This window comes from Phoxinus phoxinus (assembly GCF_949152265.1).
Source record: "Phoxinus phoxinus genome assembly, chromosome: 2".
Taxonomy (NCBI): domain Eukaryota; kingdom Metazoa; phylum Chordata; class Actinopteri; order Cypriniformes; family Leuciscidae; genus Phoxinus; species Phoxinus phoxinus.
The window spans coordinates 18,119,484-18,146,052 of record NC_136877.1 but is presented as its reverse complement, the minus strand read 5'-3'; the positions used below and the strand labels follow the sequence as shown (position 1 = coordinate 18,146,052).

The 26,569-nt window shown below is 42.4% G+C and overlaps 1 protein-coding gene across 1 annotated transcript; it reads right to left on the bottom strand.

The window, feature by feature from the left end:
* On the bottom strand, positions 1 to 26,569 carry hspa12b (heat shock protein 12B). The gene is made up of 13 exons (XM_079605097.1): positions 26,177 to 26,569; positions 24,060 to 24,151; positions 22,471 to 22,565; positions 21,055 to 21,179; positions 20,780 to 20,966; positions 20,443 to 20,547; positions 18,728 to 18,844; positions 14,928 to 15,105; positions 13,226 to 13,312; positions 4,271 to 4,375; positions 2,218 to 2,476; positions 2,022 to 2,125; positions 1 to 1,936 (listed from the first exon to the last, which is right to left on the bottom strand). Exons 2-13 carry the CDS (start codon positions 24,103 to 24,105, stop codon positions 1,275 to 1,277), a joined length of 2,070 nt encoding a protein of 689 aa, XP_079461223.1. The 5' UTR covers positions 24,106 to 24,151; positions 26,177 to 26,569; the 3' UTR covers positions 1 to 1,274.

Genomic DNA, 26,569 nt, shown 5'->3' with positions numbered 1-26,569 from the left:
AACATTTAAAGAAAAATAACTTTATTTTTAGTCATTGTGATTAGTATACCAACAGTTTCATAGTAAGTATCAAACTAAAGTCAAAGTTTTAGGACTTTATTCTGACATTGTGTTGTGATTTAACCCCTAGCTTGATCCCCTTAAGTCAAACTGATGTTCAGCATATTTGAAAGGAAATTTAACATCTTTGAAGTTTGTGGGGAAAAAAGTACAATTCCTTTGGTTTTCTTACCTCCTGATAGATGAAAAGCCAACAACATTGCTTTTACATAAAAGATTAAAGAATAATATTTCAAATGGCATTGAATAAATGTTATAATTTAAAGTTAATACCAGGCACGTATAAAAGAAAAAAAGAAACTTATAGACAGGCTTAAATGTTTAGACCTGGATTAATTTAAAGTCTTAAGAGGTAGTGTTTCATTGACTTTAGCCATTTTAATTGTTCTGGAAGAACAACCTAAATGTCTCTTAAAAGATTTTTCATGGAGCAAATAAGTAGAAGTACAATTACAAGCAGGCAGGAAATAAAATGTCTACAAATCGCATTTGAAAATGTAACTACCTGTTTTGTACCTAGGAAATCAGAAAACTAAACTATTTCTCTGCTAAAAAAAACTCCTTAACATCATTCCAAATGATTACTTCCTCTTCTTACCTCCAGGTGGCGCAACCACAATTTATAAACACGAGATCTGTCTTAATACATAGTTTAAAATGAATAATTTTTAGGTATAGAGTATGTTTACAAAAATAAAAATTAAGTGGCTTTATTTGATAAATCAATTTAAATATGAAGTGTGCAAACTTAAAATAATATGTCTGTTCACTGTATGCGTGACATGCTGGTAAACACCACAAGCAATAACAAAATTGGAACTACTTCCTCTATTTGACCGGAAATGCATTTACAGAAATTATGCCAAAAATGGAAGCCTGTTTGATAACTGTAAATGCATTTCCCGTTATGTTTTACTCATTGAAGGTCTAATTAAAATAGTCTGTTGCTCTTGACATAATTAAGATTTTCATTACTCACAATTCTCCAAAGCTTACAGTACACATATAGAGACTACTCAGCTGGTGTTTTGCACGATAAAAATAACATTTCAGTTCATCATTCAGCCTTCAGTTTTTACATCAGCAGTCCTTAAGTATCCAGATGTTGAAACTCAAAGCTGTTATTTGAGATCTTTTTTTGATGAGATTAGTTGTCGTTAAATGTCCCTCTCATTCTACAAATTCCAGTTCTCTCCAGAAACAGCATAGTAAGATCAGTTGGACAGGAAGTCAATTGATGCCCGCACCAGTCGGCCGGTTGCCACATCAACAGCTGTGACTTTGATCTCAGTGTCTCCAAACTGCATGGTAGTGCGAATCTCCCTACGTGCGGATCCTTTATCGTTTTCACCAGCATTTGCTGCCGCTGCCCCCGACTCAAGCAGGTCTAGCGTGATGTCACCACACTTCCTCACCCCGAGGTCAGTAATGTAGGTTATTTCATCAGTGTCGCTGCAGTAGATGTTGATTATGATCTTCCTTTGTCCTATTCTTGCTGGAGTGTAGCTCCGCCTCACCACCTCACCCAAAGCCACCGATTGATCAACACTAACAAAGCGGTCCAGGATGTCAGTGCACCATTCTCGGCCATCTTTAATGAGTAGCTTGTCACGAGGGTGTCGACCTTCAACAAAGCGGTTCAAAACTCCAACACCGTAAGTTAACGGGCAACGGCGTACACGGACAACAGTGGGGTCTAGTCCAAACAGGACTGCACCCTTCAGGATGGTCAGACCTACGTCATGTGGAATTATGATACGGCAGTTCCGCCCAAGTGCGTTCTGGACTGCGCGTTGAAGCATGGGCGACTCTGCGAAACCTCCAACCAAGAAGAGAAAACGCACACCCTTTACTTCTTCCTTCTGCATCAGGTTCTCTGGTAGGATGAGAGAAATCGATAAGATATCAGAGAATTAAATACCGATCCCTGGCCTAGTGTTTGTTTGAGAGACGTCTTTTACCAATATGTTTTATGATGTTGTTGATGGTCGGCTGAAAAAGCTCATTCATGGCCTCTGCAGAGAATCTCAGCATCCCTTGAGATGACCACTTTATAAAATTCATACTGACAGAAACATAACACAAAGTTAAAACATAAACACTCACACTTTAAAAGACATAATTTAGCAAATAAAGTTCTCAGTGAGTCAGACTTACTTGCTCTTGCGCAGGGCAGTCTCCACACTCTGCCCCCGGTGTCGTTTGTAGAAGTCAATGAAAGAGAAGGGCAGTAAGATGTTTAATGAGTTGGTCCGGCCAGGGGTCGCTGTCCGCTTACGGGCTTCAAATGCAATGGTGAGGTCTACCCAAGCTGCTGGACGTTTTGCTTTAAAACTCTCAATGAAGTCAGCCCCAAAGATCTGGCACAACATAGCCTCAAAGGCAAGATCCACTCCAACTGCTCCATAAGGACCCCCTGAAAGAGAGACATGTACCATTTAGGTTTAGGTTACATGCCACTTGATTTGTATGTTGACCACATTTTTCTTCAGGTCCTAAACTATTGAAATAACCGTGATCAATCAAGACAACCTTCAGCATCTGATCTTTTTCAGGATTGGAGTGAAATGACAGAGCATGGCTGAAGTGAACAATCAAGTTTGACCAGCTTTGATTAAATTCCATCATTAGTGATAAATATTTTGGCTAGTAGGATGTGCTCCTGGATTTGTTGGTTTTGGAAAACATTCAAGTAATTTCCCTTGATCAGAATATAGTTTGAACCCCAACTCCAGAGCACTAAGCCTAACCCTTCTCGTTCCCTTAAAGCAGGGGTGTCAAACCCTGATCTTGGAGGACCACTTTGAATGCAGCCAGGGTTTAGCTCCAACACACCAGCCTGGAAGTTTCTATAGATCCTGAAGACATTGATTATCTGGTTCCGGTGTGTTTAATTCGGGCTGGAGCTAAGCTCTGGGCGAATTCAAAAAACAGCTTTTTTGCACCTTTGAAGGGAACTTCGGGAAGGGGACTCCATTTGTAGGGGTGTTACAAACAAAAGTGAACAACTGAATCCCTTCATGATGGGCCCTTCCACACGTCTGTTAGTGAAGGGAACATGCGATGGTCACTTCAAGAAAGTAATTTAATCGTTTAACAGGGTTTACTAGTCCTCGCGATTCATTTTAAGATTCATTTTAAATCTAGATATGACGGGAGAGTTGGAGTTAACGTAAACAGAACAATTCAAGTTGATTTGTTGTGATGTATCACACACATTTCCGTCATGCATTTCATATTGTTTAAAAAAAGTTTCATAGGTAAGAAGTGTGTTTAATGCCTTATGTGTTTAATGCTTAAAGGGGATGTCCAATGCTATTTCATGCATTCTGACTTATTTACACTGTTACAGAGTTGGATTCTCATACTAAACATGGCCAAAGTTTAAAAAAATGAGTTGGCCGTATGACAGAGTTTTTCTGTGCCAAATTCACCCCTTCATGGTTACGCAAGCCATCGGCAGCGTATTTGTATTTTATAAATCTGTTAAAACTAAAGACTCTACTCAAGATTAACATGAGATTGGCAGAAACTGTGTGTGTCATGTCCCTTTTAACTTATAAAGTTAAGAGTAGATTGGGAACACACACATATAAAGCATATTAACAACTTCATTATAAATGTAGGCCTACATTTATTTGTATCAGTTTAACAGAAATAATAAGACATTCATGTTGTCATTGCCTAGCATTGTCGTGTCAACATTCCATGTGAAGCTAATGAGGAAATGACGTAGTCTTTCATTGCTCCCGTTGCCAAGTGCATTCCAAACGGCTTCATTACGACACACAAGTGCTCTGCTTCCTTCAAAGTCCCCACTACAAGGGCTTTCCCCTTAGGAGTGAGTTGGGCATATGGATGTTCACATCCGATTTGCCCTCTGCTGGAAGGTGGCCCACCATGCGCAGGATTGGACCCCTCCTCCCCACCCTACCCTGCTTACGAGCATCCTTGATGTGTCTCATAGACTCATAGAAAACACCACCATGCATTCAGCACTATATCCCCTAAGTGTGGACTCGGAAGACATTGGTTTAAGGTGCAATTTGAGACAGGGCCATTGATCCAAGAACATGTCCTAAAATCATGTACAACAGTTATTGAAATGGTCAATCATGACTGTTCACTTCAGCAAGGCCCTATCATTTCACTCTAGTATTGAAGATCTTTGAGCTGAAGATGAAGGAGTTGGTTTTGGTCCTCAACTAACCTGAGGCTTTGTAAAGCTCCTTTAGTGTGCCCTGTGGCTGCTCAATCTGATGCACCGTCAGATCCACCGTCCCACCGCCACAGTCTGCCACAATGTACCGATCACCTTCGAGAATACACATGGTTATGTAATCATGACCTTAGTCTGTCTCGTTACCTGCTTAATAATTGTTACAGGATTTTTGAAGCAACAATAACACCCTGTTCTAACAGTGTTGTAATAACTCAGTTTCATGGAAAATGGCCTCCTCTTTGTGAATCTATAAGCATGTGCGCACTATTAAGAACAGCACGAAATGAGAAAATGAAGGAGATCTGTATTTTTAGTAGTGTATGAGTTGGATGACAATAAACTCTCCTTCTCGATCCCCCCCCCCCCCCTCTCTCTCTATCTCTCTCTCTTCTCTCTCTCTCTCTCTCTCTCTCTCTCTCTCTCTCTCTCTCTCTCTCTTCTCTCTCTCTCTCTCTCTCTCTCTCTCTCTCTCTCTCTCTCTCTCTCTCTCTCTCTCTCCCTCCCTCCCTCCCTCCCTCCCTCCAGGAAACATCTGGAGCTAAAGATCTGATTATTTTGACCCTGCACCTTGTCATTGTGCCAGTCATGCAGAGAGAGCTGCATGCACACACACTGCAGCCATGCGCTCAGACTGTGCAGCCAGTAATAACATACCAATGATTGCTCCATAATGAGGGTCTCTCTTCCATATATGCAATATTATATGCACATAAGGAACAAGAAAGTGTGGCTAGGGGAACTTATGTTTTAAGAAGTTTCCTTCTTACATGAAAACGGAAAGAAAAAAAAGTAGTGCATTTATCTGGAAAGTATTGTTATGGTCTATTTGTGTTTACTGGTATTATGATCAAAGAATCACAAAAATATATATGTGACCTACGGAGATCAAATGACAAAGGTATTGACTCTAGGGTGCTCGACTACGCCACCTGGGGCCTTTCACGCCAAGATGTCTTTTAACTAGACCTCCAGCACCTTGATTTAGACAAGAGGGCTCTTACGCACAGATACTAAAGTAATGACAGAGACGTGGTATTTCAGTATAAAAGTATGAAAATATTTATTATTAAATAATCCAGTAAAAACAGTCTGGGGTTTATTTCTCAAAATGATGCGAGGCGATACAGCTTAGGCCCCATAGGCCAGCCAGAGGAGGGTAGTGGCTGCCACCAGGAATATCAAAGTACAGACAAATAATGGTTTAAAATGGAGCAGCTGTTCAGGAGAGGTTACCTGTCCTGGAAGAGAAGTGAAACCGACACACCACCCGTGCTGCTGATTCTGTTGCCTATTCACACAGACACGCACACACACTCATAGGCACAGGAACTACAAAGTGTGATCACTGCAAATAGTGAGGTGCACGTTACCACTACAAATACTGTGTGCGAGGAGAGGAGGACTCAAATCCAGCGACCTGCCCCACGAACAGCTCCAACACTGGTTCTCCGGAGAAGAGAAGGAAAGATTGGTGTTACTATCAGACTAACTGGCTAGATCCGGAATAAGCAAAGCTAAATGTTAGCCTTACCACCATACCACAGCAAGCTACTGGGGCAGCCAATACCACACCTATTACAGATACGCACAAAAACAAATAAAATAAAAAAGAACCAAAATAAAGCAAAAGCTACAATCACATTAAATTTACAGGAGGCAAAGCAGCAGTGACAATCTTTCTCTAAGAATACAACACTGAACACAAACGGAAATGGGGCTCCCTGGTTACTTCCCCCGTATGCGAACCTCCACACGTCTTCCAATAGACATGACAGACCACGCGCGCACAGCGTTTTCCACCCAAGACCTTCGGTAGACCAACAATATGCTACCCGGAAGCGTCTTTCATAGGCGACAGCACAGTGAACACAGTGTAAAGGTGTACGAGCCGAGGGAATCTTAGTTTTCCACCCGATGTGCTGGTTTTATACAAAATGCCATTGACGCTAATGCATGACTAGCCACTTACAAGCTAACTAGAGGGCGTGGCTGAGGGGAAGAGGGCTACGGTGGGAGAACAAGGACAAACTTAATACAGCAGTTACTCTGCCGGTTACATTCTACCCCCCCATTCTTTATCGGCGTCCCGCAGATAAATAAAAAGAAAGCACACAAAGTGTATAACCATAAATAAAACAAATAACTTTCTACTAACACCAGGGTCTGAAAGCTGCCGTCACCCTACTGCTAGAGCCAGGTACCTGGGAGTTCGTAGCCCCGTCTGCCCTACTCACCACTGACACTGGGAGGTTATGGAGATTTCCATGTCTTCCGGCGGTGGTCCGGGAGGTTCTACGGGGAGCTAGGACACCGTGATCGGGGCTAGCTACTATAGGAGTCACTGGAACCAGGGCAGGCAGTTCGACTTGCACCAAGGGACTGGCTGGACCAGACAATTCAGGGGGAGAGGCAACAAGGTCGAGATGGACAGGCTGTGTCTGGATTCCGGGTGCTCTCACCACGACCCACTGACCAGCGTGATCATCTTCGGTCTCATGATCAGCTGATGTCGTAGGCTCCAAGGGTACGCCGGAAGGCTCCGGACAGTGATTTTGACGGGCAAGCTTCAGCATCATTCGATGTACTTGCCGACTCACGTTGCGGTCATGTATGGGGGCTACGGAGTATACCACACCACCAGGGGGTGGGGCTCGGACCACTTGATGTAGGGTTGGGCTCCAGGCATCCTGGATCTTGGTGCGCCCTCTCACTCCATGGTCCCGGAGATAAACGAACTGCCCCACCTCCAATGGCACATTATGGGCTCCTCGGTCATGCCGTTCCTTCCTCCGTGCGGCAGCCGCCTGCAACCGTTCCCTGGCACCATGAAAGGCCACAGTTAGACGTCTCTGATGTTCCTGCACCCACTCACTCACTCTGCCACCTTCCGGTTCTGGTACTCTGCCCAAAAGGAAATCAACAGGTAGTTGAGGCTCCTGACCAAACATTATAAAATGTGGGGACTCACCCGTTGACTGGTGGATGGTGGTGTTATAGCTGAACACCAACTGAGGTAGATACTCAGGCCAGCGGCTCTTCTGCTCAGCCGAGAGCGTTCGCAACAGATCGTGCATTGTGCGATTAAACCGCTCACACTGGCCATTTCCCTGCGGATGGTAGGGTGTTGTCCGGGTCTTTTGGACCCCGTATAGGCTGCACAGCTGATAAATAACAGCACTCTCAAAACTGCGGCCTTGGTCAGAGTGGAGACGAGCAGGGACCCCGTACCGGAAGAACCACTCCCGGACCAGCACGTTGGCCACAGTCGCCGCCTTCTGATCCCGGGTAGGCACCGCCTGTGTGAATTTAGAAAACACATCAGTTATAATTAAAACCTGTTCTTTATTATCTCTGGAAGGTTCCAGAAAGGTGAAGTCCACTGCTAGGATCTGGTTGGGACGAGACGCCAGCAGGTGTCCCATGGGCGCATAGGGCTTGGGGTGAGCGGACTTTGCGAGGGTACATCTCACACAGTCTAGGCACCACTGTTTAATGTCGTCCCTCATCCCTGGCCAATAGCACCTCTGCCGCACTAACTCAGAGGTACGCTCAATGCCCTGATGACCGTGTTCATCGTGGAGCTGCTTCAGCACTTCGCCCTTTAGGCATCCTGGTAGCAGGAGTTGATAAACTTCCTCACCCCCGTCAGGCCGGTGAATTCGGCGGTACAGCAAACCAGCGGTTTCCACCATGCGATCCCAGTGGCGAAATAGTACCTTAGTTGGTCCAGGCAGACGTTCCCGGGCTGTAGAGTTAGGTGGTCGCTGTACCCGCCAGAATGGGAGGAAAGCACTGATAGTGGGATCCGCCTCTTGCAGAGCCTTCAGGTCCTCAGCATTATGAGAAGGAAAGACAGACATGGTCTCTTGGGTCACCTGAAGACACCCCTCTCGTCGGGCAGCTTGTTGCACGAGCACCGGTAGAGCAGTTCCTGTAGCCGATGGCCCTGAAACAGGGTTGGGGCATTCTGCAGGGGGCTGTCTGGACAGAGAGTCTGCATTCTTATTTGAGCGACCAGAACGGTAGCGAATGGTGTAATTGTACGCACACAACTCAGCTACCCATCGCTGTTCGGTCGCGCCCAACTTAGCTGTATCCAGATGGCTCAAAGGGTTGTTATCTGTCCAGACTGTACACTGTTGGCCCCACAAGTACTCCCGGAACTTCTCTGTCATGGCCCATTTCATGCCCAGGAATTCCAGCTTCATGGAACTATAGTTCTTCTCGGCAGGGCTAAGACTCCGGCTGGCATAGGCAATTGGGCGAACTTTCCCATCCTGTTCTTGCGAAAGCACTGCTCCAAGACCAATATGGCTGGCGTCCACCTCAAGGATGAAGGGGAGAGTGAAATTAGCAAAAGCCAAAGTAGGTGAATTCACTAACCTCCTCTTCAACTCCTGGAAACTCTGCTCGGAAGAGTCTGTCCAGGCTCCATCCAGCTGTGGTCCATGGCCCTTTCTCATCTTAGTCCCTGCCAGTTCAGCTACCAGACGATGTAATGGAGCTGCTAGTTTTGAAAATCCCTCAACAAACCGCCTATAGTAACTTGCAAATCCGAGAAAGGACCTCAACTCTGAGACATTGGTAGGATGGGGCCAGTTCGCAACGGCAGACACCTTGGCTGGATCCGTAGACACACCTTCCTGAGAGATTAAATGGCCCAGATACTGGACCTCCTTCCTAAAGAAACAACATTTCTCCAGTTTCGCCTTCAATCCTTCTTTCTGGAGTCGACTCAACACCAGGTCTAGACGGGTCATGTGGTCATCCACGCTAGACGAGAACACAATGATGTCATCCAGGTACAACAAGAGGGACTGACAGTTTTGGGCTCCAAACATCCTCTCCATTAACCGCTGGAAAGTGCCTGGAGCATTGCACAGCCCAAAAGGCATTCGGTTGAACTCAAATAGCCCAAAGGGCGTGCAAAAAGCGGTCTTTGGGCGGTCTTTCTCAGTCACTGGTACCTGGTTATAACCACTAGTTAAATCCAGCGTGGAAAACCACTGTGCCCCAGACAATGCATCTAAGGACTCCTCTATGCGGGGAAGTGGAAAGGCATCCCTCCGTGTCTTGCGATTGAGTTGTCGGTAATCCACACACATACGAAGGCTGCCGTCCCTCTTCCTTACCAGGACAATGGGAGAGGCATAGGGGCTACTACTTTCCCGGATGACCTGACTGTCTAAAAGCTGCTGTAAGTGGGCCTTCACAGCATCATAGTCCGAAGGGGGGAGACGTCTATACCTCTGCCTAACAGGCTGCTCATCTAACAAGGGAATGTCATGTGACAGCAAGTCGGTACAGCCAAGATCACCCTCAAAAGCTGAAAAAACTGACTCATGCTTCAACAGGAAGGCCCTCACGTGTTCTTGTTCAGACTCTGAGAGCACGGATAGATCCATAGCCTGAATCTGCTCCTTCACACTATCAACCTGCCCAGTGTGAGCGTTAAGGGTGGCCGTAACAGTATTAGTTCCCTGAACAACCTCAGTAATGCCTGTAGGGAGGCTTTCGACTGTGACATGGGCCACCACTCCTATTAAACTACGGGGGTAAAGGGTAGCACGGGTAAATCCAACATTAATAATGGGAATAAAAGCTGTACCTCGCTCTACATGAACTAGGGCAGGTGAAACAAGAAGACCCTCTGGTAACGAATTGGTAGATGGTTCAAGAAGAACCGCAGGGGCGTTACAAAACTGGGGAGAGCAGGTGGCAGGCACCAACTTAACAGTACCCCCAGGTATATGGATGGGCCTCCGACCCCGAACTTTAACAACCCCTGTCTTAGTTCCAGGGAAATTGAACTGGGCTAAGTGGCAATGCTGCAGGGCTCTCTGCCATGGAGGTGAAGCGTGAACCACCGGTGGGAGATCAAACAGAGCAGGTCCATGCTGACCAAATAGCTCATCATAGCATTCTCGAATTATATTCATTCCCAACACACCGGGCACTGCAGATGGAAGAGACTGACCTGGGGGATCCTTGACTACCAACCAGCCACGATAGGGAATTACCCTTCCCAGCAACTCGACGGTTAACTCTGCATAACCTGTGTAGGGTATTTCTAAACCATTTGCAGCGCGAAGCTGCAACCAATGACAATGCTGGAGCTGGTCTTGAAAATTATCTAAAAAGAAACTTTCTACCATAGTGGACACCATGGACCCTGTATCCAATAAACAGTTAACATTTACTCCCCCTACCCTAACAGCTACCTTGGGACACTGTCCAACAAGAGATGACACAATATGGCGTGCCGGGGTTTGACGCTGGGAGCCCATACTGCCCCCACCCAACGTGTGGCTCTGCACATTGGAGGGAGCTAGTTTTCCGACATCTGAGAAGGGGGAATGGAGTCAGCCTGACGATGACGAGGAGCTAAGGGCTGGGCTGAAGTTACTCGCTCATTGTCACACTCTCTTGCATAGTGACCGGGTTTTTGACATCGCCTACAGATGACAGGGGAAGGGCGGCTGGACCTAACCTGGCCTACAGGCCCCTGCAAAACAGTCAAACTTCTAGTTAATAGATTAATCTGTTCCTGTTGTTTCAATAACATCGCTCTCAATTCTGCCAATTCGGAACTAGCTGGGTTCACAGGGGAAGAGGGAATATACTGGCCCCTAGAGGTCTGCATAGCACAGAGAGAAGGGACTGAATAACTTCTACCTCGGGTGACATCACTGGGCCTACCTTCCCGCTCCCACCGAATGGCTGCAGCCCGCACCTCCAACATAGACAGCCCTGGGGTCTGACGTACCAACCGCTTCAATTCTCTACGGAGATCAGAGTCAATGACATGCTCTACAAACTGATCACGCAGCAGCAAATCAGATTGGGGCACTGATTCAGGGGAAGTTTGTTTAACCTTATCCATTAAAGAGAGAAGAGCGTGAGAATACTCCTGTAGGGACTCCCCATCTAGTTGTTTCCGGGAGAAAAACTGCTCTTGTAAGGCAACATAAGATGTTGAACATCCATAAAGGTCTTTAAGGGCGGATATAATTCGCTCAGGGTTTTCCCTCTCTTCCCTAGGCCTATAGCGTATCTCATCCTTTGCTTCACCATCCAAATGATCAAACATAAAATAGGCCTGGTCACGTGAACTCAAATGTCTAGCACGCACACAAGCATTCACTTCTTCCACCCATTCGTCAATAGCAACACCTGATCTGCCCCTGAACACAGGACATTTCCTTTCTCTAGGGAGATACAACAATCGCTCCTTGTCCACTTGAAGCTGCCGCACCTGCTCCCTCAGTTCCTGTAACTCTTCAGCCATAGCTGAAACAGGAGGGCTAGGTTACTCCGGGGGTGGACACAAGAGGATGCGGTGCCTCCAGGTAGAGTTGTCAAATCCCCCGATGTGCCAGCTGCTGCTTTGCCTCTATCACAACAACAAATAAAAATATGGAAAAACAAAACGACCAAGTGAAACCCACGTCTCTGTAAACTAACCCTGCCGACTGCGCCAGATTGTGACCTACGGAGATCAAATGACAAAGGTATTGACTCTAGGGTGCTCGACTACGCCACCTGGGGCCTTTCACGCCAAGATGTCTTTTAACTAGACCTCCAGCACCTTGATTTAGACAAGAGGGCTCTTACGCACAGATACTAAAGTAATGACAGAGACGTGGTATTTCAGTATAAAAGTATGAAAATATTTATTATTAAATAATCCAGTAAAAACAGTCTGGGGTTTATTTCTCAAAATGATGCGAGGCGATACAGCTTAGGCCCCATAGGCCAGCCAGAGGAGGGTAGTGGCTGCCACCAGGAATATCAAAGTACAGACAAATAATGGTTTAAAATGGAGCAGCTGTTCAGGAGAGGTTACCTGTCCTGGAAGAGAAGTGAAACCGACACACCACCCGTGCTGCTGATTCTGTTGCCTATTCACACAGACACGCACACACACTCATAGGCACAGGAACTACAAAGTGTGATCACTGCAAATAGTGAGGTGCACGTTACCACTACAAATACTGTGTGCGAGGAGAGGAGGACTCAAATCCAGCGACCTGCCCCACGAACAGCTCCAACACTGGTTCTCCGGAGAAGAGAAGGAAAGATTGGTGTTACTATCAGACTAACTGGCTAGATCCGGAATAAGCAAAGCTAAATGTTAGCCTTACCACCATACCACAGCAAGCTACTGGGGCAGCCAATACCACACCTATTACAGATACGCACAAAAACAAATAAAATAAAAAAGAACCAAAATAAAGCAAAAGCTACAATCACATTAAATTTACAGGAGGCAAAGCAGCAGTGACAATCTTTCTCTAAGAATACAACACTGAACACAAACGGAAATGGGGCTCCCTGGTTACTTCCCCCGTATGCGAACCTCCACACGTCTTCCAATAGACATGACAGACCACGCGCGCACAGCGTTTTCCACCCAAGACCTTCGGTAGACCAACAATATGCTACCCGGAAGCGTCTTTCATAGGCGACAGCACAGTGAACACAGTGTAAAGGTGTACGAGCCGAGGGAATCTTAGTTTTCCACCCGATGTGCTGGTTTTATACAAAATGCCATTGACGCTAATGCATGACTAGCCACTTACAAGCTAACTAGAGGGCGTGGCTGAGGGGAAGAGGGCTACGGTGGGAGAACAAGGACAAACTTAATACAGCAGTTACTCTGCCGGTTACATATATTTATCTCTTTATTAAAGCATCTTCATGTTTAATTTGTTACGGTGTCAGCACTCTATGGACAACAGGCAACAGGGTGTCAGTTTCCAATATAATTTGTGTGTCTGAGGACAGAATTACTGTGTCATTTATTTATTTATTGCCGCCATTTCCATTTCCATAACTTTAAAGAATAGAAGTATATTGTATGTCCTCAGTTTTATAGCTAAATGTGCGTGTGTGTGTGTGTGTGTGTGTGTGCGTGTGTGCGTGTGTGTCTTCATCTCTTACCTGTCTGCATCTCAGACCACAATTCTCCAGTACCACTCTCCACCAGAAAAGTTCGGCTATGTCTGGCTCTGCGGAGCTGCTCACGGGCTGAAACAAACATTGACTTCCTTTAGTCTATGAATCCCTCACACATGGGCATCATTAATCAAAGCCTTATCACATTAGAATCAATACAACTCACGGAGAGAACAAAACAGAGAGGGAGAGATTGCAGAGACCTTGATCAATAATATGGCAGCCTGCTAAACAGACCTTGGTTTAATGAACCTAAAGCATTCGTTTTTAAAACATGCCGTCGAGATGTGAGCACAATTTACTTCAAATCTTGCTCATACCTAATTAAACAAGCTTGTTTCATGGCTGCAGTTTTATAGTGGGTGCTTTTAGTGAATGAATGATCTGCTTCACTTTCGGGGTAACCCGGCTATTCTGATTGCCATATTTCCTGAAGAACTCTTTTTATTGAATGCATTACTTCAAACTTTTTCTTTTCAGGTAAAGTCTGTGAACACTAGAGAATACAGACATGCTGCTGAACATTCCCACAGCTTACAGCAAACACACCGAGAAGAGAAACTTAACTACACTTTGGAGACAATCTGGAAACCATTACAATATGAAACAGCATTTGAAACACAGAGGGAAAAGTACAAATATACTGATTTGAACTTTAATTACTCTAAAACCCATGTGGTTTCTAAAGAACAGAGACAGTGAATAATAATGTGTATATTGTCTTAAGAAGATGAGAGGACAGACAATGATGGACTTAATTTATTTTGACTAGTTTCTACCCCACACTTTAAAACCGACTTCTCACACCCGCTAGTTTCACTATTTAATGTCTCAGTTAACAATGTTCAGGCTTGTTAGTGTAAATAAATACAAAATCCCTTGGAACATAAAAGTGGCAAAGCTTTGTGTTCATTGATTTCTGTGTGTACATGAACATTGTCCAATTGTAAAACATGCTTTGGAAGATTACATTTACATACGTACGCTCACATCCCTTTGAATAAGCAAGCAAGCAAAAATGCAAGAAAGAATGAAAGGAAAAAATGAATTATCCAGGGAAACTAGTGTAAGCAGTCTAGAAGAGGGTGAGCTCATGGTTCGCAGCACCTTGTTTCAATTATAATGTGAAATGTGTGTGTATAAGTGTAAGTATATTTTGTTTGAGTGTAAAAGCAGGAATGAATGATAGTGTCTACGGTGCTGTCTTTTTTGTTGTATATAAATGTGAAAAGAGTGTTTGTAAAAGAACCCCACTTTTTCTTTTTTTAAGCAGTGATAACAAAAACATTGTCAAACTTTCAAAGAGTTTTTTTCAGCTCTGTGACCTCAGGGGACACTCTAACCTACGGGAAAATGTCATCTCGTTCTTGCTGTCTTAATCCAAACCATATGCTCTCATAGTCACTAAGACCCACTTGGTTCTGGATCAATCTGACCCCGATCTAACTGTCCTCAATGGATACACCCGCAAATAACCACACAAAACAAAAACAGCACTCTATTTTCAAGGGATGAAAGACAGCCCTGTATCCCCATGCTTTAAGCATGGTTCCCATTTAATGTTTATAGAGAAATGTGATACACTCTAAAGCAAAAGGTTTGGACTCCTTCCCAGTATCAATCTGAGAGCGAGTGATATTGTATAATGCTAATTGGTTTAGAAGAAGAAGAAAAAAAACGTTGTTACCCTGCCTAAAACTGGAATCGAAAGGGCGGGAGCCATCCAAATCTAAACCATTGGTTACTGGCCGTTGGCTGAGGTCAATGACCTGGTGTAGACGGAGCTTCCTGCAGTAGATGGATGCAGCCTCTGGTTCAAGAGCTATGAGGAGCTGTTCAGGAGAATCTGCAGTCACCAAACCTGCCTAAAATAAGATAAACAACATGAGCCTTAATTAGTCGATTGAGTTCGTATTGAGTAATATACACTTATCAGCAGTTTATAGGCAACACACAGAGTGGTGTTTAGTTCCTGAGTGAATCAGCATTTTTTTTTAATCAGTTAAGTTAATATTTCATTGACTCACTTGTATAGGACAGCCACATGTTTTATTCCTGAATGAATCAGTGTTTTAAATGAACTGGTTGAGTGAACAATTCAGTGACTCACTCATACAGACAGTAATTTGTTTAGTTCCTGAATGAATCAGTTTTTTAGCAAATCAGTTGAGTGAATGATCTAATGACTCTCGAATAGACAGTCATTTGTTTTGTTCCTGAATTCATTAATATTTTGAATTAATGAATAATTGAAAAATTCACTCCTGTTTCCACCTACTACTGGCATAAGTAATATAGCCTGGTAATACCACTTTGCTTCGTAGACAGAGTCTGGAATGGCATAATAGAGAAGTGTTTTCTCTCTCGCTAGGGGGCGATTGTCTGAAGTTTAAAATCATTGGTTACCCGTAAGCCAATCAGATAGTTAGGACGTATGTTATGTACCTGTACAGCTGCATCGAACCACAGACATCATGCATCGAACTCAAATCTATGATCGAACTTACACTGTAAACACATGATGATGCGAGCGAAATACCGGAGTGAACATGGCTGTAAACGACTTTTGCAGATTATGCGTCGTTAATCTACGCATCCACGTTACAATCACGGCCTCTAAACTTATTTTTGACAGAGTGAAACAAGAAAATATTTGTAGCCAACTCTCAAATTTAGGATTAGATCTTTTAAACACAGCCAGTGCCGCTGCTAGCCATTTCGGTGCCCTAAGCATAATTCCTTTATGATGCCCTCTACCCCGAGAAGCTTCATAAGGGTACACGCCTCTATTGCTTTCTCTCTCTCTCTGCCGTGCACGCGCTACGCAGTTTGGAGCACAGTCTCTGTCTCGTGGGCGCGATCGCTCTAGATTCAGGAGATTTTAACTAATTCGCGGGCATCAGAGAGCCGCTATCAATATGCGGGAGACTCCCGGAACGCTATTTTTTGGGTGCCTCCTCAGCTCTTGGTTCCCTACGCACAGCGCGTGGTGGGAGCGGCGGCACTGGTTCTCCATAACAGAGCTCCCGTGTCTCGTTTCGGTTTTTGATTTCTCTAACATACAATGTAAAACTCGGCGCTTAGCGCCTACTTCACGGCTCTCAGCCCGCCCTCTGTTCGTTGATTGGCCCGGCCGTCCGAAGGCCGGTGGAAAACTGAAAGATAGGCCGCTATCTCAGACTGAATACAGGAGCGAAATGAAATTAGCGGAAGTAGGAAGTCTGACGTAGTCAGGCTATAAGTAACAATGTAACATGCAGAAAAAGTGACTGGAAAATCCCTTGTATGGAGCAGGGCCGGCCCGTGGCATAGGCGACATAGGCAGGTGCCTGCCGCAAAATGACAGGGGGCGAAGGAACCTCAAACAAAAGCAAGAGCATCCTCATTTGATACTGAAATAATATCCTATTGGCGAAACTGATTTGACAAAGGCTCCAGTGCGAATTTGTGTTTGCACTTTGGAGAGCGCCAAAGGGTTTTTATTTATGTGTTTTTGCAGTGTTGAGCAATGAAGATCTCTTAAATGCAATGACCAATCAGAGGTGTTTAAGTTACTCAGAATCCAGTGCTGAACTGTTCAGTGCTGACTCCGAGTCACGCTCGCAAATCCTCTCGTTATAACAAACGAAGTGTAGACACAATGTAAATAACAGATTAATTGTGCAGTGTAGACAGCTTCATTGATTATAATGGAACTTTGTGACATCGCATTAAACTGAGATGAGTGGTAGTTTTTTAGTGATTTTAAATGGAGCTTCTGCCAATTAATATCCGAGTAATTTAGATTACATTATGTTTACGATAACAATGTTGTCATCGATGAAAAAATCAAACATAATAGTTGACAACGATATGTTGGACTAATTTAAACACTGCCTGCGTCATGACGTAATTATAATACATCAGCATAATCTGTTAATTATGCATGACAGCGTAATTACCATAGATATTAGTTTTGACATTAGCAAAACTGGGGAGAGTTGCCTTGCGGGGGCACTATGTAAAATCTTGCCTAGGGTACCAACAGAGTCTGGGACGGCCTTGGGATGAAGACATTTAAACTGATACAAACTGAAAAGTACCAGTGCTGTTGAACTGTATGGTGCATTGAGTTATTTTGACTTGGGACAGTCAAACACCATAGCAATGCCCTAGCAACCACCCAGAACACTCTAGCCAACGGTAATTTAGTACGCAATTCAGTAAGAAATCTCAGTTCAACACCTTAACAACTCCATAGCAACACCCATCCACTACACCCCATGTTACCAATGTAAACATAATGTTTATACAAAATATAAACACTATGTTTAATCTACAATGAGCACTGGTATCATGGTAACCAAAATACATGGAAATTATATTTCAGTATATTGAGAAAGTGTCAGTACACTGCCCCAGTTGGTCATGGAGTTATGATAGGAGGTGGTGGGCTGCCTCGTTCCCCCTCTCTTGCTTGGCTGGGACAGGCGTGGTTTCCTGTGTTTGTGTGCTAGTCACTTGCATTGTTTAACCTCTGTGACATTGCAAAGAGGAAATTAACCTCAACCTGCCTTACCTCTAGTAAGGTAGTGAGAGAGAAAGATCCAGGGCTACTAGAAAAAGAACAGGTCTGACATGGGCCTGTTTAATATGTAGAGTTGTTGGCTGGTTTAGGTTTTCTGTAACTGCGGGGGGATTTCAGTGTTCTTCGAGTCTGAGCAGCTGGTAGTGATCAAATCGACAGTCTTTGTTCTTTAACGGCGATCTCCGCACTGTTGATTGTTGTATATGTAAAAATCATCTCTGTGATTGATTTCTTAGTGTTTTGCTCATAGGGAAATGTACAAGTCTGCAATACTCTACATTTCACACAGGCAAACACACACACATATGTAATGGATATCAGGTTATAGTCCCCTCTTGGCACACTATTTCTCTCCACTCATACAGTCTTTCATAAAGTCGTTCAACATTCCCATTTACTGTATGTGTGCACTGTGCAGTGACTATTGCATTCCTTTTCATAAACGCACATTTCCTGAACTGCACTTGGGGGCTGAAGGACATCACATTCAATGTGGGAGTGTGCATTTGTGTATGTGTGCATGAGAGAAGAAAAAGAGAAAGAAAAGGTAAGAGGAAGGAAGAGAAAGTGTGTGTATTTGAATTGTCGCACTTCATAGTTTAGGGTCCAATTCACACTATTAACTAACAGTAACTATGACTTTTGCCTCAATGAACTCCTAATTATTGCTTATTAATAGTTAGTGACGTAGTTGTTAAGTTTAGGTATTGGGTATGATTAAGGGATGTATATGGTCATGCAGAATAAGCCATTGATATGTGCTTTATGAGTACTAATAAACAGCCAATATCCTAGTAACATGCATGCCAGTAAGCAACTAGTTTTAAGAATTGGACTCTAAACTGAAGTTACTATTTGAATATGTGTAATTTTTCATATATGTAGTGGAAACTAATCTCAGATCACTTATGCTACAATACCAAATATGCAGCTTCTCGCATGAACTGCTTGGCTGGCTGCCGCCACACCGCAGGAACAGTGATGACCCATCGTACTTCAGTACTTTCCAGCACAGATGAGGACTGGTCCTTCACCTCCTGAAAAGCGCACACACACACACACACACACACACACACACACACACACACACACACACACACACACACACACACACACACACACACACACACACACACACACACACGTTACTACATTTTCAATCTCTTATCCAAACTACATTCCACAGATAACATTTTCATGCTTCCATTAGTTATTGACATCCCTTATTTCCGTTCCGCTCTAAAATTTACTGTGATGTGCCGGACTCAAGACACTCAGGATGCATGGCCGGAGGTTTGGTAGAAATCTCCATGTTAGTGTTTTCCCACAAGCCTTCAGGGGCTCCAGGAAGCAGGAGGAAGAAGGTTTGGGTCCAGCCAAGACTGACTTAAGATTAGCCCAGAACCTCCACCTCCCCTGACCTGCACTGAGGTCTCACAGAGACTGGATGTGTTCTTGTTTGAGTAAAGGAAAAGTACGTCCTGAAAGATTTGGACCAAAGCCACAGCTCACTACTGCTCTACATTGCACTGGGGGTTCATGTTCAGTCTGGCCCTAGATGGAGATTTACATTTGGCCCTAGATGGAGATTTATATTTTACAACTAAAATAGACAACAAATGCCTAAATAAGTGAAAGAATAACCAAGACAACAACAGCAATGGAAAAAATGTGTTTCACAGATTAAAATGTTCAAATAATTAGTCAAATACAAAAAGTCAAGTACAACAAATTTATATATACATTTTTGTTGTTGATAAAATAAAATTTAAAAATATATTTTCAGAAATTCTATAATAAATATCCATCCATTCTCTAAAGTTATCTCCTATGTAGGGTCATGGGTATGCTAGAGTTCATACCAGCATGTTGGGCCAAAGAATAAATAATTATTAATAGGTAACTATGCAGGAAGTAATGCGGGATAAATGAGTAGTACTACATTAACACTTCAGCTACTACTGTTAACTAATAAGGAAGCAAGCTTATCTAATCAGTTAATAATATCACATTTAGGACTGAGATAGTTCCTTATTAGGTAATCAATAATAGCTGAATGAGATAAGCCTCATTTATAACTATCAACTTACTAACATGACAAATTATAAAGAACCAATTAATTATTAATTACTCTGCAGGAAATATTAGTGAACCTGACCATTATAAAAAAAAAAAAAAAATCCACTTAATATGTATAAATAATGGTCCAGATCACTAGTAGCTCTTAAAGAGTGACTATGTAACACTTGAGTACTTAGTGATGCATTTTATAAAACAGAGTAAAACAGACAACTGGTTACTTCTCAGACACGTTAATGTTGTGATTAGTAATTAATTGTTCATTCATTATAATTTGTCATAGTTATTTGATTGTTATTAATGACTCAAATATCACTCAGTAATTATTGATTTCCTAATAAGGAACTATCTTACTCCTAAATTTGATATTACTTACTGATTAGTTAAGCTTGTTACCTTATTACAGTAGCTACTCATTTTCTGTGTGTGTGTGTGTGTGTGTGTGTGTGTGTGTGTGTGTGTGTGTGTGTGTGTGTGTGTGTGTGTGTGTGTGTGTGTGTGTGTGTGTGTGTGTGTGTGTGTGTTCGTGTGTGTGTGTGTGTGTGTGTGTGTTCACCTTTAAAGCATGTTCTCTGAAGAACCTCAAGGCATGAGAAAACACCTCGATGGCCCGAACTCTTCTTCCACTCACTGACTCCAGCTCAGTCTCCATAGATAGATCCTATAGAAAAGCAAGAAAGTCTGCTGCAGAAATGCTCACAGAAGTGTCATAAATAATACACTCCCCTTACGCTTTGCTTCAGACAGATAGTAGATCTAGCTTCTTCTAGTTTAGACAGTGTTGTGAAACCTTATCAACAATGATTGATGCCCCTAAGCTGAGCACTTACTCTACCTGAATAAATTCTACTATAAAAAAAACACAGTCAATAAAAAGTAGATTTTGTGTTTACACTGGTGCTGTGGATTTTCATTTTGAATTTGTCAAAGTAGAGCCAATGCCCGGCCTCCTCTGGGTCAAGGTCATGGTAGCTGTCTCGAGCTGCAAAGCCAAAACTGTGGAACCGGAGGTCAGGGGTCAACAGCAGACAGGTTGGACTCTTCTGATTGGCTACACCAGGGTCGCCACCCTCCCACCGCCTGTTAGAAAAACAGGGAGAAATGTAGGGTAAGAAATGGGCGGGAGTTATAAGAACTTATAATAACTTCAGGTTACAGATATAAGTACCTCATCATGTGAATGGTCTCAGGATCTTCTGTGAAACTGAAGGCATAGCCACTGGAGGTGGTGCCAAAATCTATAGCGACAACCACAGAAAATGGACAAGCCACATGCGGTCTCAATTCTGTCCTCTACAGAGAGAAAGAAGGGGAAAAAAACAAGGTAGACAGAAAGAAAATAAATCTATTGCCTTAACATTTTTTTCAGAGGGGCGACTTTACAAAAAACAAGTATCCCTGGTACGGAGAGTAACTGACTCCACCTTCTCCCTCGCTCCTCTTATCTCTGGATCAGACCCGAGTGTTACATTGACTAAACACATCAGAAGAAGGGAGTGTATCGTGTATCACTTTCAGCTTATGTTCATGGCAGTATTTTTTAGTCCATTTAGAGGTGATTTAAGTATGTGTTTAAAAACGCGGAAAAGACTCAGGACAGTGGGACGAAAAAAAAAGCAAGGTTTGAGAAGCATTTAGAAATCTGTGTCATGAGCAAAGACAAGATGCCAGTACAACGTGTTTACATCGGAAAACAATGGAGAGCAGTGGAATGAGCTCATCGTTGCCTTAAATTATTACATTGTTTAAATTAATAAATTTTTAGCTAAATGTGTTAACTGTGATTTTGTATATGTCGTTTCTAAAATATATATATATCTTAGACAGTTACCTCTGATAACAGATCACTGTAAATTGTAATATGGCCTTTTCTGTAAAGCTGCTTTGAAACTATGTGTATTGTGAAAAGCACTAGGCCTATACAAATAAATGTGAATTTAATTAAATGAAAAAAAGGGGACATTCACACCTAATGCGATTTTGCGCTTAAATTTGCGAGAAGCACAACAATGCATGAAAAAAATGCAAGGTCTAGGTTTTTTAAAGTTGACCTTCTTTTGACGCCATGTTTTTAGACATGAACGCAATGGCCCAAAACAGCAAAACCGATGTACTAGTTACACATTCTGTAAGTCCACAAGACCACAAGTGTATTAAGTGTGCCATTTGGAGCAGGGCTATTGGCTCAACAATGGCATGAGTTTGAGGCGGGACTATGTGTTTGTCCAACCAACGGCAGACAGAGACCTTGAAATTATATTTGCAATTTGCTTTCGTGACTCTAGTGGTGCTGAAATGACACACTTCACCTTTAAATGATACAGGAGTAAGTCGGCTTTCGAAGGAAAAATTTTTGTGTGACCGCAGATTGCAGTGCACTTTAACTGGAGGATGAGCTAATGATAGTGCTGTTTTCAACCAACTGACTGAGTGCTAAGTAAAGAAGCATAATTGCATACTTCTGGTGGGACCACATCCTCTTTCAACATTACTGTAGTTTGAAGCATCTGATTTTGGCATTTAATCCAGGTTTATCTTATAAAGTGCTAAAGAGAGTGCAGCACTGTGTCTGTCATGATCTTACCGGAGAGGGAGACGGAGTAAGAGGAGTGATACTGCACTCATTTCTGGAAGGAGATGGAGAACCAGATGGAGATGTGGAGGCTAATCTGTCTTCACCTGAAAAAGAAGAAGACAAGATGAAAAGATTGATTGAGGGATAAAGGGAGGAATTAAATATTTAAATGAGTTAAATGATTGAACTGGAAAAACAAGAGCAGGACTCCCTGCATGTAAAAACACACACTGAGCAATTAAGAGAATTCAGGAATTTCTGGAAAATTCCATATTGGTGGCCTGAGCTTTTAAGTCCAACTGGCATGTGTTTAGTGACATCAGAATTTCCAATGGATGGTTTTGTTGGGAAAAATTCTGTGGGCCATTTTAGATTTCATATCACCGTATATATGCTGAATACCTTTATAAAAGAAATACATATAACTTAAATTTCAGAAGTATTTAAAGTTGCAATGAAACAGAAGTAGTGACAGTCCAGTCCAGAACTTAAATTAAATTACTGGGTAAGGTACAAACCCTGAATCTACCTCTAAACCTAACCCATGAAATTACCTTAAATTTCCAGTACTTCCATAGGTAAGTACACTGTATTGTAAAATAAAGTGCAACTGATCTTTCCCTCTGTACATCGAAGTGAAACGGCTTATTGAAAAAAGTAGAGCAGGGACTTGGTTCTATATTAGCAATTGATTGGATTTTAAGATGTGCTGGAGGCAGATCTGAATCTCAGCTTCTAGTCGATTGTGGACTTATGCCACCATTACGTCATCAGAGAGAAGTTTCACCGGAAGATCGAGTTGACATTTGGATTAAAAACTTCAATGAAACATATACAGGGACGAATCATTTAAATCAGATCATTAACATGCCTTTAGAAAATAGATGATAGACTTTAAAACCTGGACAATTATTTCATTATTTCAAATACATTTGAAAGCTGTTTTCCATCCTTATCTAACACAGAAGTCATATGCATTATGTGTTCTCTTCAACAGTGTCATCATGTGCACTCAGCATGAAGACTTTGATTTGTGGTGTCTATCTGTGGCAACACTGGCAGCAAGGAATTTCAGGAGCAGAATTCCGAACATTCCATAATTCCTAACACGGTCAAAAGTGTGCGTATGACATTTTCCAGGTCAAAATTAATTCCATGGCAAGTGCTATCAACATGGATTGACCTCTTCCAGCAAGGTCACTCTAATATGTTTTCAAACGAGCACACACTCAAACATGGGTGGAATTCACTCAAGAGTATGACAGGAATGTTATCGACATGTACAGATATTCTCAAGAGTGCAGAGCGTAGATAAGAGAGGGTCACACCCCGGTCCAGTATTGTTGATGGCATAGAAAGGAATTACAGCATAATTCCTGTGGAAATGTGTGGATGATCACAGGTTTCAATTCAGCTTTACATTTTGGACTCCAAATCTGCTGTATATAACTTCTGGTTGTATACTGCAAAAGTACTTGTTCAACTATTATAACCTAGGTTCCCCTAGCCTATATTACACAGATATGATTTTTGTTTTTCATTTTCAAGTCTTCATTTTAAGTATCATATCCCACAGAATAACTTGAATGAAATGTTACCTGGCACTTGTAGACTGTTGGTACTGAGCTGCAGGACGTCTGTCATTGTAGAGGTCACAGGGCTTTTACAGCATAACAGGGAAAGAATAACTCTGAAAGGTGAAGCAGAGTTTAATTATTAATATTTGGCCATTTTCTTGATGTAAGATTTGACAATCTTTCATGATGTAAAATGGTATATAGATTCAAGATACATTTACATTTTAAATTACATTAAATTAAAAAATCCATTGTGGAAACATAAAAATGATGATGAAAATTATGATTAAGATAATGAAAATAATTTTTTTTTAAAGAACCATAAGAAATCAACATGCATTTTTTAGAATGTGGCACATGTTTTAGATTTTGTCATTGACCTTCATAGACATTTCTATATGAACTATAAATCTATATTTTTTGTCTCTCTCTTTCTGAAACCTATTAGGACGTCCCAGCTGCAGCAACAAAAGCATGACATGGTGTGTCAGTGGGTGTGTATTAATCATGCTGTTTCCCAAAGCTCTTGGTTGGGCTCTGTTTTCAGACTAAATGATCTGAAACGGAGAAGAAACACAATAAACACAGAAATGTGTTAAGCAAATGCTGTTAAATGCTAGTCTGTTATCACACAAGTACTATAATTCTGTTTAGTTCACAATACAATGGGTTTACAGTCATTTCTTGTATCTGATGAAAAATGAATATGGTGCTTTCTGAAATTCAACCTCATGTCCCCCTACCCCCAAAGTGTTCCCCTTTCCCCCTATTTTCCCCATGCCTCTTGCCTTAATCTTTTCTTTGGACTCGTTCCCGTTTTCTCTTTCTTCCACTGTTAGTTTCAACCCCTCTCAATGGTTGTAGATGTAGGGTTTGAGGAAAGCAGCGTGTGTGCGTGTGTGTGTGTGTGTGTGTGTGTGTGTGTGTGTGTGTGTGTGTGTGTGTGTGTGTGTGTGTGTGTGTGTGCGTGTGCGTGTGTGTGTGTGTGTGTGTGTGTGTGTGTGTGTGTGTGTGAGAGAGAGAGAGAAAAGGTGGAGAGGGAGAGGTGAGGGCCTCCCACAATACATGTTTAGTAAATGGATCTGACTGGAATATACTCTCCAGATGCTCAAATCGAATGGCATAGAACACTTTATATAGATCAAACTTGCAAACCTTTCCACAACAAAGGACATTTTTTCAGAAATGTCCTTTAGCAGAAAACGCAAAACATAAAGACATTCGTACATTTAAAAAGTAAAAACTTTTAAGAGCCCATTGAACTTGATTGCCTTTGGATATGATTTATCCTCTCCATATGGTTTCAGACACACTTCATACAGATTACAAATGACATCACAGAGGCTTTCTGGCACTGAGGCTGAGTCGTTTGAACAAAGAAATGTTTCTTTATGGTATACTTTTTCTACCTGTTTTGCACAGGTTGTTGTTAGCATAATTTTCAGCATTCACTTATAAAGTTGTGCACTTCAGCAATAAGAAAACGGTGTATCCCTTATTTATAGTATATAATAATATGTCATTTGATTTAATGTTTTTGGATGTCTAGTCTTCCTCCGACTCAATGTTTTTACCTTCACCTTCATTATGAACATTATGATTCATTATGAACGCTTCTATGTGCTCCAGTGAGAAGTTTCAGTTGTTTAACTTGTGAATAGTCCCTCTTTATATTTCACCATCCATAAGCAGCTTGGCATATTTTCGACTGCCACTGAAAAAAAATTCAGCTTGAACCACAAACACACATCTTGTTTCCTCCGAGAGTTTTCTAGGAAAATCATCCTATTATTTTCCACCCAAGAGCTACTTGTGACACAGCGACACTTTGCAGAAGCTGAGGTCAAGCATGATTAATTACCGACCCCTTTCCTACTACATTACAATTATAGTCATTTTGGAGGATGTGCAAAGTCATATTTCAATGTCTGTTAGGTAATTATGGTCAGCATGTCCACTAGAGTCCCATTTGTCTTTTTATGTTATACTAGAGCATCATTAAGTCACCCATCTCTCTTGAAAACACCCGACAATCCCACTCCTGTCAGTCATCACAGCACACAAAAAAGACAAAGCACTGCACCTGATGCTGGTCCCATGAAACATTTCACACTTTAGCATGTTAAATTTGTACTCACCCTTTTGTTTAGAATGTTCTAGTGTCCACTGCCTGGGATTTTTTAGTCCCTGAAGGATTAAAAAATCCCAAAAGGAATTGGATGTTTCAGTAGCGGAGTCTATGTAATGATGCTGTTTCCCAACAGAAGTTTCAGCCAAATGTCTGAAAGAAGAAAAGCCCTGAAGGTTTGATCTAAAGTTGAAAAAAGTGATCAGATCCAAAGAATATTCCACTGACTTTCTCTGTTTCTGTATCCCAGCAGTCAATCCGTCATCTGCAATGGAATGTCAGGGAGGAATGGTTGAGAGCCACACACACACACATGTACAGGGGCTGGATATGAAGGTTTCTGTTGTGAAGGGGGAAAGGGAGGGGATCTGACTTCATACCGACACAGATTCAATCACTGTGT